This window comes from Botrytis fragariae (genome assembly GCF_013461495.1).
Source record: "Botrytis fragariae strain BVB16 chromosome Unknown tig00000001, whole genome shotgun sequence".
In the NCBI taxonomy this organism is placed as follows: domain Eukaryota; kingdom Fungi; phylum Ascomycota; class Leotiomycetes; order Helotiales; family Sclerotiniaceae; genus Botrytis; species Botrytis fragariae.
In genome coordinates, this window is record NW_023500987.1 from 2,984,025 (window position 1) to 2,998,626 (window position 14,602).

A 14,602-nucleotide genomic window follows, 5' to 3' on the forward strand; every position below is an offset into this window, starting at 1 on the left:
AGAAGTGGGTGCTAGTTGAACTTCCAAAAAAAACGAGAAGAGCCCCCCCAAGTGGGAAGAAACGATCCATCTTAATTAGTACGGGGTTTCAACGACGACCGAATGAACTTGGCGGTACATTCTACAAGGTCGAGATCGATATTCTTTTGGCCAACACGGAATTGTGAGACAATATACACATTGTTGTCGCCTGTATTTCTTTGATTACTCGAGAGAAGATTTACACTGAAAAGCGATTGCGCCTAGAAAGCCTTTAGCCATCAACCAATTCCCCGTTCCCCAACTTGCTCACTGTCGAAACGGAAGCTCAAGTCCTGCTTGTGAACTTTCCGACCTTGATTACTACGACAGATTTCCCCAGATGGAGTGATATAGGTGATCAACACAACTCGCACTCTCGTCTGATCAAATTTCAATAGTCCGCGCACGGCGCATATACCGTTCTCACCAGGACCCCTCAGTTTGCGACCATTTATTGTGCAACCACAACGCATTCGTGCACAAAGTTGGCGGGATTGATTGATTGATCACAATCGCAATCATGGACACTTCTGGGGTTTGGGATGCTCAGGATCCTACTTTGTCCGTTCCTTCACAAGATGACTTTCAACAATTCCTTGACCTGAACATGCACAACATGGCCGATACCCTCCAGTTCGATTTCAATTTCAATCAGCAACAATCGCAAAGTCAACAGATGTTACATCAAGATGGGATGAGTTCAATGAATACGGGGATGAGTGGCAATCATCATATGGGGCATGATGGAACGATGCAAGAACATATGCCCTCGATGACTACGACTTCGACCCATCCGGCCATACTCGGAACTCCTATCGTACAACCACATACTTCTACAGAGAGTTTGACAGACCTGGATGCGCAAATCCAATATCTGCAACAGCAGAAGCGTGAGCATCAGCTACGGCAATCGCAGGAACAACAGCGGAACTTTTATGCCCAGAGTAGAATGATTCCACCCACACCTAATAGTATGGAAATGCATGGTGTCAATCAACATTTCTATACTCCAGCAGAGCACCCGCCATCTGTATATGAGCCCTATCGTCTGAGAGAGCAAGAGGTTAGTCAAAACGATTATACTTTCGCGTTCTTATTTAACGGTTTCACAACTCAATCAGTACAAGAATGAAATACTAATAAAACTGGTTAGATGGCATTTACTCCGCTCGTGTCACCAGCTGTTACTCCCCTAGAAACTCAATTTAATATCCCCGATTACACTGTCCCCGGAGCTTATTTTAGTCCCTTGAGCTCCCCAGCTTTACACGCCCAAAATGACCATCAAGTCATGTTCGACCATCGTCATTCGGGGTCAAATGATTCCCCAATTGACATGAATGGTGATTCACATTCTGCGCCAGTGAGCTCTATAATTCCGGCTCGGAAGCCTACCCGAAAGTCTGTTGCACCAAAGCCTCGGGTGAACACTCGTGTAGTTCGGCAATCGCCAATTGTCAAGCCAAGTCGAGGTAGGAAAAGCTTAAGTATGAGTGCTCAGGCGCTAGGAGAAATTATTGAGCCATTGAGTTCGCAAATGTCTCATTCTAAAGGAACTGGATCAACGAACTCAGCAGCAAGCACCGACCATTCTGAAAATGGCTCTATATCTCCTGAGCACCTATCGGATATGGCGCCTCCACCGTTACCGAGCTCGGCTGGGAGATCACCCTATGTCGTAGCACAAAAGGACAATGCCAAGAATAAGTGGATTCCCCTTGGATCACCAGCTACGCCAGCTTCGCTGATGAGAATCACAAAATCGCCTACTGCTATTGAGTCGGGACTGAGCCAGGAAATGGAACTCGATGATCCTGTTTTGGACGGGTTCGCATTGCCAGAAGCTGCCAATACTACTATAAAACCTACATTGTCTCGTATCGATACACAATCCGATGGACAAATGACACCAACTTTGAGCTCAACAGGATCCAAAACTCCTGGATTCAAACCTCTGTCGTCGCCAGTAGTTGCACTTCCCGAAGCAGCATCATCGTCCAGCCAGAGTCCTCAGATAGATGCCATAAATAGTGCCACACGCAAGACGCCACAAATGCTAGCACGAGGTGCTAAGAAGAGGGCAAGCAATTCCGTTCTTGCTTCACCGGCTCTTCTTCCTAGGATATCCCCTAGCATTAAACCATTACTCCCTGGTGGTTCATCCATGCACGACGACGCCACTGCTTCCCTGCTACTTGCGTCGAAGTCAAACTACCAAAACATACTTGAAGGAACTCATCTTCCTGGCGTTTCGTATCCTTCGGAACTATCCACTAATTTAACATCGAAACGCACTTCTCATAAACTCGCCGAACAAGGAAGACGAAACCGGATCAATTTAGCACTTACAACATTACATGATATGATACCATCCGAATATTACCCCCGAGGAAAACCCAAAGATGCTACGGGAGACAAGAGTGGAAGTGGTGATGGTGGGGAGAACGAGTCCGCAAGTTCCAAGGGTGGACAGAGTGCAAATAGTAAAGCCGCTACAGTCGAAGTCGCCATTGAATACATCAGTCACTTGGAAAAAGTTCTGGCCGAAGCCAATAAAAGAGCAGAGGAAGCGGAACAGAAACTTGTAGAGAAAGAAATTTTATAATAATGGGTTTGGAGTGCTTCTTTCTCAGTGGCATTTCTTTTATTCTGGGAGGCAAAATTACGGGTTCATGGATTTTTGAACGGAGTTATTGATACCTGGATACGAAGCTTCTGATTTCACGGCTGAATACGTTCCAGGGCATTCTAGGTGTCGAGATTTCTTCTGGGAATGACTGGGTCTGGGAGGTACATAAAAGTTTAATTGCGAGACAACAATATTGAGGGAAATCGGTGGGAAAGCTACGTGATATGGGTCTATCACTTAGCGTTTTTATATATATGATGCATTTGATACACATCAACACAATCAGACGCTAGATGACAGTTACCTGTATTGTATTCTCGGCTGTGCGGTTGTGATAATGGGTGGTGGAGTGAGTGATGGGTAATTGTAGATATGTATTTAATTTTTATAGAACAAAGGTATTTTCTTGAACACAGTCATAGTATTTTGCTGCTTTGTTGAAACTTTATTTTGCTATATATGGCATGAGAGTGGTAGCAGCACCTGCTTCGATATCTCTCGAGCATGTATGTATAGACGTATGTATTAACTTATGATCCACATGATGCACTATCCCCAATGGTTTTGAGTGTACACCCTTGACAAAAACACATCGTCGTAAATAGCTGCATCGAATCCGTCCTGTCGTGGAACAGATCGATGTATGAATATCGGGTGCGTGTGTATTAGGCGCTTGACATGCGATTTTCAAGCCACCAAATGATATATCGACTTTTTCCCCTCTTCTTCTCTCCATTCTTCAATTTCCTTCCCCCTTTGTCACTCTGCATCTTGTCTTCCTGAAAAATCATCTGGGAACTACCAAGTCATGAAGAGAAGGGTTCTGAGGTATCTGTGTATGCGATTTATCTCATGACCCATCAAGAATCAACTTGTGCCTTGGACTCCCCACTCTCAAGAACATCAACGTCTAATTCCTCCATAACGCCCAAGACGACAGATACACTCTCCATGAAACCGTTGACGGCCACGCGCAACATGCGGTTTGTGGTTGCGCGGTAGGAGGTGCGGAGAATGGATTTGGGTGCGGAGGAGGAGTCTGGAGAGGGGGAGACGAGGGAGAAGGTGCGACGGACGAGGGGAGAGAGCTCGGCGTCGACGGAGAGGGCTGAGAGGGCGGCGGATGCGAGGCGTGGGGTGGGGAGGGGGATATCGAGGGTACTGTTTGGGGGAGGGGTTAGGGTTATGGGGTTTGAGGGGGGAGATTGGATGGGGGAAGTGTCTTACAGTGTACAGGGAAATTCTAGTTCGGTGGCCATTGTTGTTAATGTTTGATGTTTTATGTTTGAGATTTGAGATTTGAGATTTGAGGTGAAATTGGTGGATTGTATATTGTCGACTGTGTATGAATGGGGGGGTCAAAAAGTGCTGCGCATAGCATTGGTTATTAATTTGGAGGGGAATGGAGATTTAAGCGCAAGGATTAGTTTATCAATTTCAAGCAGTAACCGAGTAACATGATTATTGAGCTATTCTCTGTAGAACACTTGAAAATCAATATCAATATCAAATCTATCCATCATTCTTAGGATTTGAGGTGTTCGAAATGTTCAATTGGAGATACTGAGATATACTGTTGGGTAATTTCAAGGAAATCAAAATATGCGGAGGAATTTGTTTTGATTTTTGAGAATAGACCCGGTTATTTTTGGATGATGTGTTTTGGCGGTGATGGGGACGGGATAGGAAAAAGAGGGATGAGGAATCGCAGGGGTGTCTAAAAGTTTGGAGGGGAGGTTGGTTTGCAGAGAGTGAAGTTTCCTTGATAAGTAATGAAGAAGAAAATGAAGGGGAAAGCAAAAACGCCTATCTGATTTTGCTGAGAAGGGCTTGAGACAAATAGATTCTTCAACTGTTGATGCTGTCTATGTGAGAGAGATATCTAGAGAGGTAGGTAGGTAGGTAGTAGAACGCGGTGCTAGATCAGATAGAATACAATAACAAACCTCATAAAGAAAAGAAATCGACGATATACCTGGCAAGCAATCCATATTCGCCAGCCATATAATAAACAAATACTTATGTACAAGTTGTTTGGAATCTTGACCTCCAACCCTGCTTCATGTTGCTGGTCAATTCTCGTTGCCGGGTCAGAATAATTACTATAAACAGACTAGTAAATTGTTATTGATCATTAACATTCACCATACATACAAATCCATGAGAATTCCTAACAATAATTTTGGAAATCCTTCTTCTACTTAAACTTTTCCCTTTGCATTGTCATTGAGATTTCTGATTGCATTCGTCTTTTTTTATGAAAAGGAAAGATATCTTTTATTTGTCCTGTCGCCGTTAAAAATCTTATACACATCAGCTCTTGCGCAGGAGTGTGTTTACTTGTTGTTATTTGGGAAGTCAACAATAACAATATAAACTTTGCGCCTATCGTACCAGGTACCATCTCACCATCTTGACCTCGAGTATTCACCACAACTATCGCACTTGCCTACGATACCAATATACCTTCCATTACTCCATATTTACACACTCGAGCTTCGCGACTGCCAGAATAGCTTGGTGCCTTTGTGTGCCTTATTCCACGATGCCTCCTTCCTCTCAATTGAAGTACGGGCAAATCATCGAGTACATCCCAGGTATGTTACTCTATTTACAATATCATCAAAACATCATTCACTGCGCGACTCGATCCATTGAACATCTTCGGCCCAGTATCATTATATTATTGATATCATGCATCCAATGGACTATAATTCTATGCTCGAGTGGGCAACATTACTACCCAATGATAAATATACTGGCGCCAGCGCAAAGAAGGGTCCAAAAGACCCTCGAGAAGAGGATAGGCCGTTTCACTGGCTAACATACACAGACCGATTGTATTTGGCATCTTACACTACACCTCCCTCACCCGATACTCTCTTCCCGTACCCTGAGCAACAGAGCTCTCGACGATCCCCGACAAAGCGGTCAGCAAGAGCTGCAGATGGACCTTCAGTCGTTTCCGACAAGAGAGAACCACCTCATTATTTCTCCGTTGACGACACCCTCCTTTACAATGCCTTTCACCATGACTTCGGACCATTACACATTGGACATCTCTACAGGTTCGCGGTTCAATTCCACGACATCCTTGGTGCCCCAGAAAATAAGAACAAACCTGTCGTGTTCTGGAGTAAAGCGGATGCGCGTAGTAAGCTACTGTTTCATAAAAGTTTGCTGGTTGAAAAAAACTAATCGAGTGACTTAGGTCGAGCCAACGCTGCATGTCTCCTAGCCACGTATATGGTCTTGATCCAATCATGGGCACCACATCTCGCGCTTGCGCCAATCGCTCAAGCAGACCCACCTTTGATGCCTTTCCGCGATGCAGGATACAGTCAAGCAGATTATGGCATTACAGTTCAAGACGTTGTGTATGGTGTCTGGCGCGCAAAGGAACAAGGGTTCTGCGCTTTGCCGCAATTCGATCTCGAGGAGTATGAAAGATATGAGCGCGTGGACCAGGGTGATTTCAATTGGTTGACCCCCGATTTCCTTGCATTTGCTTCCCCACAGCATCACCCGGTGCAACCAATACTTCCTTCTTCTCCACTGTATGCGAGTTTGCCAACAACTTTGGAAGACGTGGATACCCACCCAACCTTACCCACACCTTTCAAAAATGTTTTGAAGCATTTCACATCACGAAACATTGGCTTAGTGGTTCGTTTGAACTCGGAATTATACTCTCCATCATTTTTCACGGCGCTGGGTATTGAACATTTGGACATGATCTTTGATGATGGCACGTGTCCACCACTTAGTGTTGTCCGAAAGTTCATTACTTTAGCACATGAGATGATTACTGTTCAGAAGAGAGGTATTGCTGTGCATTGCAAAGCTGGACTTGGACGAACTGGATGTTTGATTGGAGCATATTTAATCTACCGATATGGATTCACTGCCAACGAGATCATTGCGTATATGCGCTTCATGAGACCCGGAATGGTCGTTGGTCCTCAACAGCACTGGCTTCATCTTAACCAAGGAACTTTCCGAGAGTGGTGGATTGAAGAGCAATTTGAGATCAGAATGAAGGAGAAGCTCGCCAATATGGCTCCAGTCACCCCAAGAAAGGGACATTTCACAACTAAGAGTCAAGTCGTCACTCCTCCAAATGGCAACCAAAGAACCCCACTTGGTGAAGTAGACAACGAGAGAAGTCATAGCATTGGAGCTCAGGAGGATTACTTGCCGGCACCAACTCCAGGTCAACCGAGAAAGACAGGCAGAGCTGATCGACACCACCCATATGGGCGTCATGCTTCGGCGTACTCCGAAGACGATAGCGCACATCGTGAAACGGAAGTCATCTCAATTCATCGGTCATCAACTGATACCAATGAATCTGAAGAGGAATGGCAACTCCGCATGCGTACCCGTAAATCATCTAGATCTCCAGCCCGAAGCGAGAGGTCAGGGAGATCTATAAGTCAGACCACCACAACAATCTACACATCCATCGATGACAGTAGCTACGACGTTGAGAACATTGGTGTCGGAGCTAGACCTAAGACACCATCCACCGTCAAATCCGGCAGTGGCTCACTTGGAAAGGTTCGCGGCAGCCCTAAGCGTAGTGGTGACAGTCTCCGGAATAAAGAAACTTCTGGGGCAGTTCGCAAAACTAGTGGGAGAGTTGGCAGTGTCAGCACTCGCAAAGTCTCCGGCTTGTAAATGATTCACGATTTCAAAATCAATTCCTGTACTGTATAGTACCTTCGGCATGCATTTTAGAATTCTGGCGTCTATGTTGTCGTTGCAGCATATATGAAACCAATGCGGAAAGGGTGTGTGGCGTTATCAAATTAAACTTTGTCATTTGCTAGTGCAGATGTTGAGCATAGTGTCAGGCTTGTTTGGTCTCTTTTTGGCATTTACAACTGCTTTTTTTGTCTATTGGATGGAGTTATATTCGGGATTTTGTTCACCTTTTCCCACGTCTATCTTGGACTTTAATGGCGAGGGTGACTATGGGTTGGATGGGTATATTGAAAGTGGCGCGTGGTGAGGGGTAACGTGGGAGCCGGTGGGGAAAGGGTGGCTTTTCTAGAAATCTCTTGCTTTAGGGTTGGGTCTGGGTTTGGGGTATGGAGTGGCATTTGTCTATTAGCTGTCTTGATTGGTTGTTTGTTCTTTTTACAAAGCTATTACGAGATCATGAGAGTTGAGAATGGTATGGTTCTGTCTATGCCTGATTATATGTAAGTAGCCTGGGCTACTTGCTATATAACATACATACGTACGTTAGTACTACACATGGTAGAATTAAATTCAATCATTATGAAGAACACAACTATGATTGAGTGATTAAGTGGGTGAGTGTTAAATTTGCAAACCGTGAGATGTTGATGGTAAATGATCTGGCGTGGCTTGTCTTGACTCGACTTGATATGTATCGATGACAGATTGTTGAGAACTTTTGTTGTGAATATTGTATGTCTTGGTATATTAGTTATTGGTTTCAGGTCAAGAAATTCCTATTACTGCCCAATAAGTCCAAGTAGACGTACTGGCTTCTTGGTTAGCATTCCAGGTTAGTTGTCTGTCAGAAACGAGGAGATGTCAACTAAAGTGATGGATTGTTGGAGGGTATTATCTGGAAGTTTGATGAGTGGGTAAGAGGTGAGTGAACTGCGGAGGTGGTTCTTTCGATTCGATATTTTGGAATGATGATAATTAATAGTTGATGGTTAATAATTGATAGTGTGTTGAGATGAGAGAGAAGGGAGGAAATTGAATGGGTGGGTGGATGGGTGGATGGATAGGTGTTATTGCGTTGTACTGTAGGTATTACTTGAAATGGAGTGGAGCTTCTGGTGAAGAGACTTGGGAGTTGGAGGGTGTTGGAGGGTGTTGGGTTATTAGGATGTTGAAGAGGGGGCGGAGGATTTGGGGGGGGGAGGGGGAGTGTGAGGGGAGAGGGGGATATGCTGTGATGATGTGTATTATCTTGGGTTGTGGATGTGGCTAGGAGTTAAATTTTGGGGTGTTGGGATTTGTATGTGAGGTGAGGTGCTGCTGTTTCTTTGTGTGGTGCGTTTTGTATTCTGTGTGTTGTGTTGTGCTGTATATTGTATTGAAGTAAGATAGATGTGCGAGGGGGGGTTGTTATCAATGTCATCCAAACACCTCATGCATTGTTTCATGTTTCATGTTGCGCGACTGTAAATACCTTGGAATGAAGCCACTCCACGTGATTGCGTTTGAGAGTATGCAGGTCGGACAGCTAGTGCGATCAAATCCTTCTAGGAGCTGGAGCTTGGAGAGAGCTTCTGAACCTCTCTTTTTTAATTTATCCTTCTCTGGGTATGAATTTATTAACTTGTTATCAGACAGGTTTTTGTTCATCTTCTTTGGTATTTGTTTGTTTCTTCGACGTCTGGCTTGCTCTGTCTCATTCTACGATTTTATATCGATTTCGCATCTGAGACATCAAGCATTGTTACACCGCATATTGACGATTACTTCTCTCTTGTTTTTCTCCATATCCTCCAGTCAACAAGTTCCAATCTCAAAGCACGAAATCTTCCTGTTCCTCAGATATGTCATCCACTCCATCTACATCCCAATATGATGCCATCGGCTCTCGCTACGCTGCTATCAAAAACCAGCAAGGGTCTTCTTTTGAGCTAGCAGCCATCCAGACACACATTGGAAATATCACCGGTCTCCGCATTCTTGACCTCGCTTGCGGAGCCGGGTACTACACTCAAAAGCTCTTGGAATGGGGCGCTGAACGTGTAGTGGGTATCGATATCTCCCCAGCGATGATAGAATCCGCACGTGTTCAATGCGGAGGAGGAGACTTGGGTACAGATAACGAGCACCTAAAATATCATTTCCACGTCGCAGATTGCAGCAAGCCATTAGAGAATCTAGAAGAGAAATTTCATCTCGTGCTCGCAGTTTGGTTTCTGAACTATGCGTCTGAGAAACGGGAACTCTTGGCTATGTGGCGCAATATTTTTGCGTCTCTTGTGCCTGGTGGGAGGTGTGTGGGGATTGTGCCGAATTTCGAGAGTTTGCGTTCGAAGAATGTGGGAGAGTCGAGACATGGCGTTACGAGGAATATCTTGTGTAGGGTGGATGGGGGCGCAAAGGTTCAGATCTCGGTTCATGGGAAGGATGGGGAGAAGGAGAATCCACTGGTCTTTGAGGCGTATATATGGGAGAGGGAGTTGTATGAAGATTGTGCTAGGGAAGCGGGGATGGAGGGCCTGAAGTGGTTGGAGTTTGTTGATCCTTTGGTGGAGGGGTTGGATTTTGAGGAATTTTTGGAAATGCCGCATTTTAAATGCTTTGTTGCTTCGAGATCTGGAGAATAAGAGAACTAGGTTTCAAGATTGGGTGGTTTATTATGGGAGGACTGGGAGGATTAGAGGTCTGGATAACGGCTGGGTGAAGTAGAGAAATTGGAGTAAGGAAGCGAGTGCCACTTATGGATTTGCTGAGAAAATTTTAGCTCAATGACACGAGGAACTTTTGTTTTATAGTATGAGTTGATAAATACAATTCCTCTTATTCTATTATTTTAAAACCGTCAATTGAATTCGTCTTATGCGATCCACTACACCCCAAAGAACTTTAGATTTGTACTTGAATATACATTAAATTAGTGGTCACCCACGTTGAATAGTATGAAATTCCAATAGGTGAAACCGCAACCAGTAGAGCTATCTTCTAAGGGGCAGTCGATAAATAAACCAACGCATAAGTGTTTCTTTCCTGACCAAACCATTAATCCAGCTGGCTCACTATCTATGATATATATAATATATCATATTACCAGACGAGTTTGCTGAAGATATCTTCAGACAATGAATTACTCCATCTTTCGCTTCGTTACCTCTTATATACCAATTCCTCAATCCATCTCCATTATCTTTTCTTCGGCGAGCCTAGTGGCACGGAGAACTCTTTATTTTCTCTGACTCCTTTATTGGCTTATATATTCAAGCTCTATGGTATGTCTCATGGATTTTGAAGGTGTTATGACTTGTTAAAAAGTGTGTCATTGAGTGAGAATTGTTATCGCGAAATTTAGAGGATGTGAATCCAAACTTGGAATTCTAGCAGCTCCACCTAAATTTTGTTTGCTTCATGGGTTTCATTTGGCGATGTTGGACGTGGATAATCGAGTGTGCGTCAGTTAATGTTTGAGAGACTGTGGACAATTTGAGATGAGAACAAGATAGCCGTATGGAAGGAGACGATTGAAAGGCTTCTCAACCCAAAATCCACCGATTCGCTTGATTAACCTGTCACCATATCATAGTCTCACAGTCAATGGAATCACGATAACAATGTATCTCTTCCCTCGATTACTCTCACGTCGCATCAACACCCCAGGCCTGGAGCAGCGTTGGCTCCAATACAGCCCTATAAGCGACCAAGGCCGATACAACAGCCAGTCGTTTTTGTAATTTATCAAACCCTTCCTGGTCATTTGCCGATAGATGTTCCTGTAAATAATCCTGTGCAGCCGTTCGATAACTGCGTCCATTTGGTGCTCTGCAATTCACATGGGCTCCGTGCTGAAGTAGAATGGCAACACAGTCACAATAACCTTTGCGTATCGCGTGGTATAATGCAGTGTGACCATCTCGATCCTTCTGATAGACATTAGCACCCCTCTGGCAAAGTAATTCGACAATTGCTTTGGTGGCGGATTCATTTGTGGGAGATGTAGATTCGATGATGGCTGCGAGAAGTGGTGTTCTACCGGCCTGATCATAATGATTGATGTCGGCTCCGAAAAATATGTATTGCTTTAGCTTATCGAGGGTTCTTTCGGTATCTTCCAGTGTACAAGTTCTAGGTGGTAGGACCAAGCAATGGAGAGCATTACTACCCGTACTATCTTCGGTGTTCGGAACAGAATCCGCCACGTTGGGGTTGGAATTTCTAAGAACCGCAATACGGTTTTGTGTCTCCTCAATAGAGTTACCAGGGATTTCAGTCTGTGTAATGAATCGATTGGCGATATTTTCGTAGACTACTATAGCTTGAGCATAGCCGACGTGGCCATATGATGCATAAGGATTTTGAGCTTGAGCAACGTTTCGTATATGCTGTGCTGCTGTCAGACCTTGATTGTCCCGAAGCGAGAATTGTATAACTCTTTCGGGTCCGTAGAAATCTACTAGGTCATGATACACATGAGGCAGTATTGGATTTCGAAGAAGACCATGCAGCACTGTTCGACCATTATGATCACGTTGCTCCAGTAAACCGCTATCCTTGAACATCTCAAGGAAGTTAATCAAATCATCACTAAAACGGCTGGCGTCCAAAACATGTAAGAAGCTCTGGCCAATAGTGTTTAATTGTCTAGGGTCAATGCCTGACGCAATCATGTATTCAAGGACATCCTTTCGCCCAGCTGCTGCAACGTAGTGGAGTGAAGTATTTCCTGCCCCATCAATCTCGTCTTTGTTGAAGACATGTCCTAGTATTGTGAGAATTTGATGGTCAGGTAAATCGATCATGCAGAGGCAAACAGCATGGACTTGAGTAACCCCACATTCGCATACAGTTCTCTTGCCGAGTGCAATATCCATGTGATCATTCCTGCAAGGAATCGTGTGTAGTATAGATGATCGGCGTGGAGAATCAAGCTTCTGTCGTAGAAGATAGTTCATTTCATTCGATGGAATCATGGAGTTAGCATCGAAGAGTTGGTAATAAGCTTGATCCGGACTATTAGGTCTAGGGTCAACCATGTCAAAGTCTCCATCAACAGAGGGCTCTTGTTCCTCTTGTATATTATCATCTATGTCTTGATACCCTAAGAGTTTCTCTACCACTTCCATCGAGTAATAGCCAGAATCGGTATCAGATTTGACAGACGAGATTGGTGCAGTTAACACGCTGGGGTTGATATATTCGGGGGATATATCGTTATTGTTTTGGGTTTCGGCCCAGCCAATGACTTCCTGTGAGATGAATGAACTTGCCGAAGAAGGCAAGCTAGTGTCCACTGGAATTTGCCCATTGGTAAATTCGTCAAAATTTCTCGGCGAAACACTATCCAATTGGAAAGTATGGTCCAGAATTGTAGAGCCTTGTGCCATAATGAATTTCGACGCTTTGTGATCAAGTGGTTCTATGACATCGGTTATTGTCTTTCCTTTAGTCGTGCCAAGAGTTGGAGAATCTCCAAATCCAAATGGTGTGTTGAATACATTGAGGTGGATATGACTGGGAACAGCAACTGTTTCTAAATTCAGTAGGTCAGATACTACCGAGGAATCATTCTGAAGATCAAGTTGAATTTTTCTCTCCCAAACTGCTGCTTCCTCTCGTAATCGACTCAAAAATATCTGTCTAGATTGTGGATTAAGAGGATAGCCCCATGCCTCTAATCTATTATCACAAGTTCGAGGTCTGTTATAGTATATATTAATCAACCATCGTGTGAGACCTCAATTATTGTACTTACGATTGACTTGAGAACCGGTAGCCTGTGGCAGTGATCTCTCGTAATATACCGGCAGAGCTAAAATTTCGCATGTAGTAGAAGAAGATATCGCGTTTGTGTGCTTCCCATTCGTGATGCTTCCGAACCTCAGAGAGTTTCAAGAGTTTTCCGTGAATAGTGTTTGGTTTGCTGATTCGTTTTCGCTCTTCGCGTTCCTCGTAACATGCCTGCAGAAACTCTTGTCCGTGAATGGTTTGTAAAAAGGCAAAACAGCGCTCGCACTCCTCTGGTGAGATATCGGACGGTTCGGCATTGGGGGTAGACATGCTGACTCAATGGGTCCCTTGAACCCCTCCGAAGTACAAAGAAATCAAAAGGTCGCAAGACTGTCATAAGAAACTCAAAATTTGCGGTACCAGTCGTGTTCGCAATGTTCGAAAAGAAGCTAGCCAAATTTCTTCTGAAAGAGAGTGGTCTAGCTAGTCGCAAGTAGCTCATGGAATATACATGAATGGAAAGTATCACCAAAGATTTCCCAGTTGCCCGTATAAACTAATGGCTTATCCAGAGAATTTACGCTGGATTGAAAGTCCTACCATGAACATTGAGTCGCAGAAGGAGAGGAGTATTGCCACCAAGCCTTATGAGTGACAAGGCTGGACTTGGATTCCATCCAAACCTCCCCGAACTTGGGCAGTGATTACAAAGTACATAGGATGTACTCGAAATTTTAAATTACATACAATGAAATTGACACCGTTCGCGATAGCAAAATGCCAATGAAGTATAGAGAACGAATGCTGAGATAACAGCAGTACAATGAGAAAGATGATGAGGGGTGATGAGCATATCCAAATATTGCGAATGCACCACTGCGTGATAGACATGCATGTCAATCCTGTTCTGATGCTTATCTGTTTCTGGGGGCTTGCATTGTGAACTTGTAGTGGCATTGGCCTTGGCTAAGGCTCATTCAGCCACTGAGTTGTGTTCAGGCGAATTGCGAACTTGCGAGCAGGGGGTTTAAAGAGCCGCGAGCTGAGCTCGGTTATCCAATACTCAGACTCTTCGGTGATTACATAATATAGATAGCCGTTTTGGCCTTGATTTCGAGGTATAGGCCTCCTAAAGGTTTATCGAAGCTTTAAATATCAATTCAGAAAAATCCTAATAATCCGAAATCTTATTATATTGTTAACATCAGTACAAAAATTCGTTTTTTTAATTTTATAAGATGATATTCTATTTTTCTAGAGATATGGATAAGACAAAAAAGTGACTTTTTGTATAAAAAAGTGACTTTTTGTATAAAAAAGTGGCCCAGAACAGGATTGATTAGAAAAAAACGGTGTTAACTTATGACTTGATTTTGGCTTAATAATGGGGGAAATAAAGACTGATAATACTGTGGCTCTAACACTGAAGGAAGCCAAAAATAAGCGTCGACGATTACGCTCCACCTTCAAGCTTAATCCCTTTTGGAAAGCTCCATCTGAGAGATACTTCAAGTTATTAGTGCGGGGCAT

General features: G+C 43.9%; 5 protein-coding genes across 5 annotated transcripts; 3 read left to right on the plus strand and 2 right to left on the minus strand.

The window, feature by feature from the left end:
- Positions 1-541: 541 nt before the first annotated feature.
- Positions 542-2,626, plus strand: Bfra_000921 (putative phosphorus acquisition-controlling protein; the record flags this gene model as incomplete). The annotated part of the gene is made up of 2 exons (XM_037331364.1): positions 542-1,084; positions 1,175-2,626. 2 exons carry the CDS (start codon positions 542-544, stop codon positions 2,624-2,626), a joined length of 1,995 nt encoding a protein of 664 aa, XP_037197697.1.
- Positions 2,627-3,510: 884 nt separating this feature from the next.
- Bfra_000922 (putative transcription factor pcc1 protein) lies at positions 3,511-3,909 on the minus strand (the record flags this gene model as incomplete). The annotated part of the gene is made up of 2 exons (XM_037331365.1): positions 3,511-3,811; positions 3,878-3,909. 2 exons carry the CDS (start codon positions 3,907-3,909, stop codon positions 3,511-3,513), a joined length of 333 nt encoding a protein of 110 aa, XP_037197698.1.
- Positions 3,910-5,344: 1,435 nt separating this feature from the next.
- Positions 5,345-7,330, plus strand: Bfra_000923 (putative tyrosine-protein phosphatase cdc14 protein; the record flags this gene model as incomplete). Its single annotated transcript, XM_037331366.1, has 2 exons — positions 5,345-5,804; positions 5,862-7,330. 2 exons carry the CDS (start codon positions 5,345-5,347, stop codon positions 7,328-7,330), a joined length of 1,929 nt encoding a protein of 642 aa, XP_037197699.1.
- A 1,868-nt stretch (positions 7,331-9,198) lies between these two features.
- Positions 9,199-9,981, plus strand: Bfra_000924 (putative methyltransferase-like protein; the record flags this gene model as incomplete). Its single annotated transcript, XM_037331367.1, has 1 exon — positions 9,199-9,981. One exon carries the CDS (start codon positions 9,199-9,201, stop codon positions 9,979-9,981), a length of 783 nt encoding a protein of 260 aa, XP_037197700.1.
- Positions 9,982-10,983: 1,002 nt separating this feature from the next.
- Bfra_000925 (putative ankyrin repeat protein) lies at positions 10,984-13,402 on the minus strand (the record flags this gene model as incomplete). Its single annotated transcript, XM_037331368.1, has 2 exons — positions 10,984-13,042; positions 13,098-13,402. 2 exons carry the CDS (start codon positions 13,400-13,402, stop codon positions 10,984-10,986), a joined length of 2,364 nt encoding a protein of 787 aa, XP_037197701.1.
- Between the last annotated feature and the right edge of the window lie 1,200 nt (positions 13,403-14,602).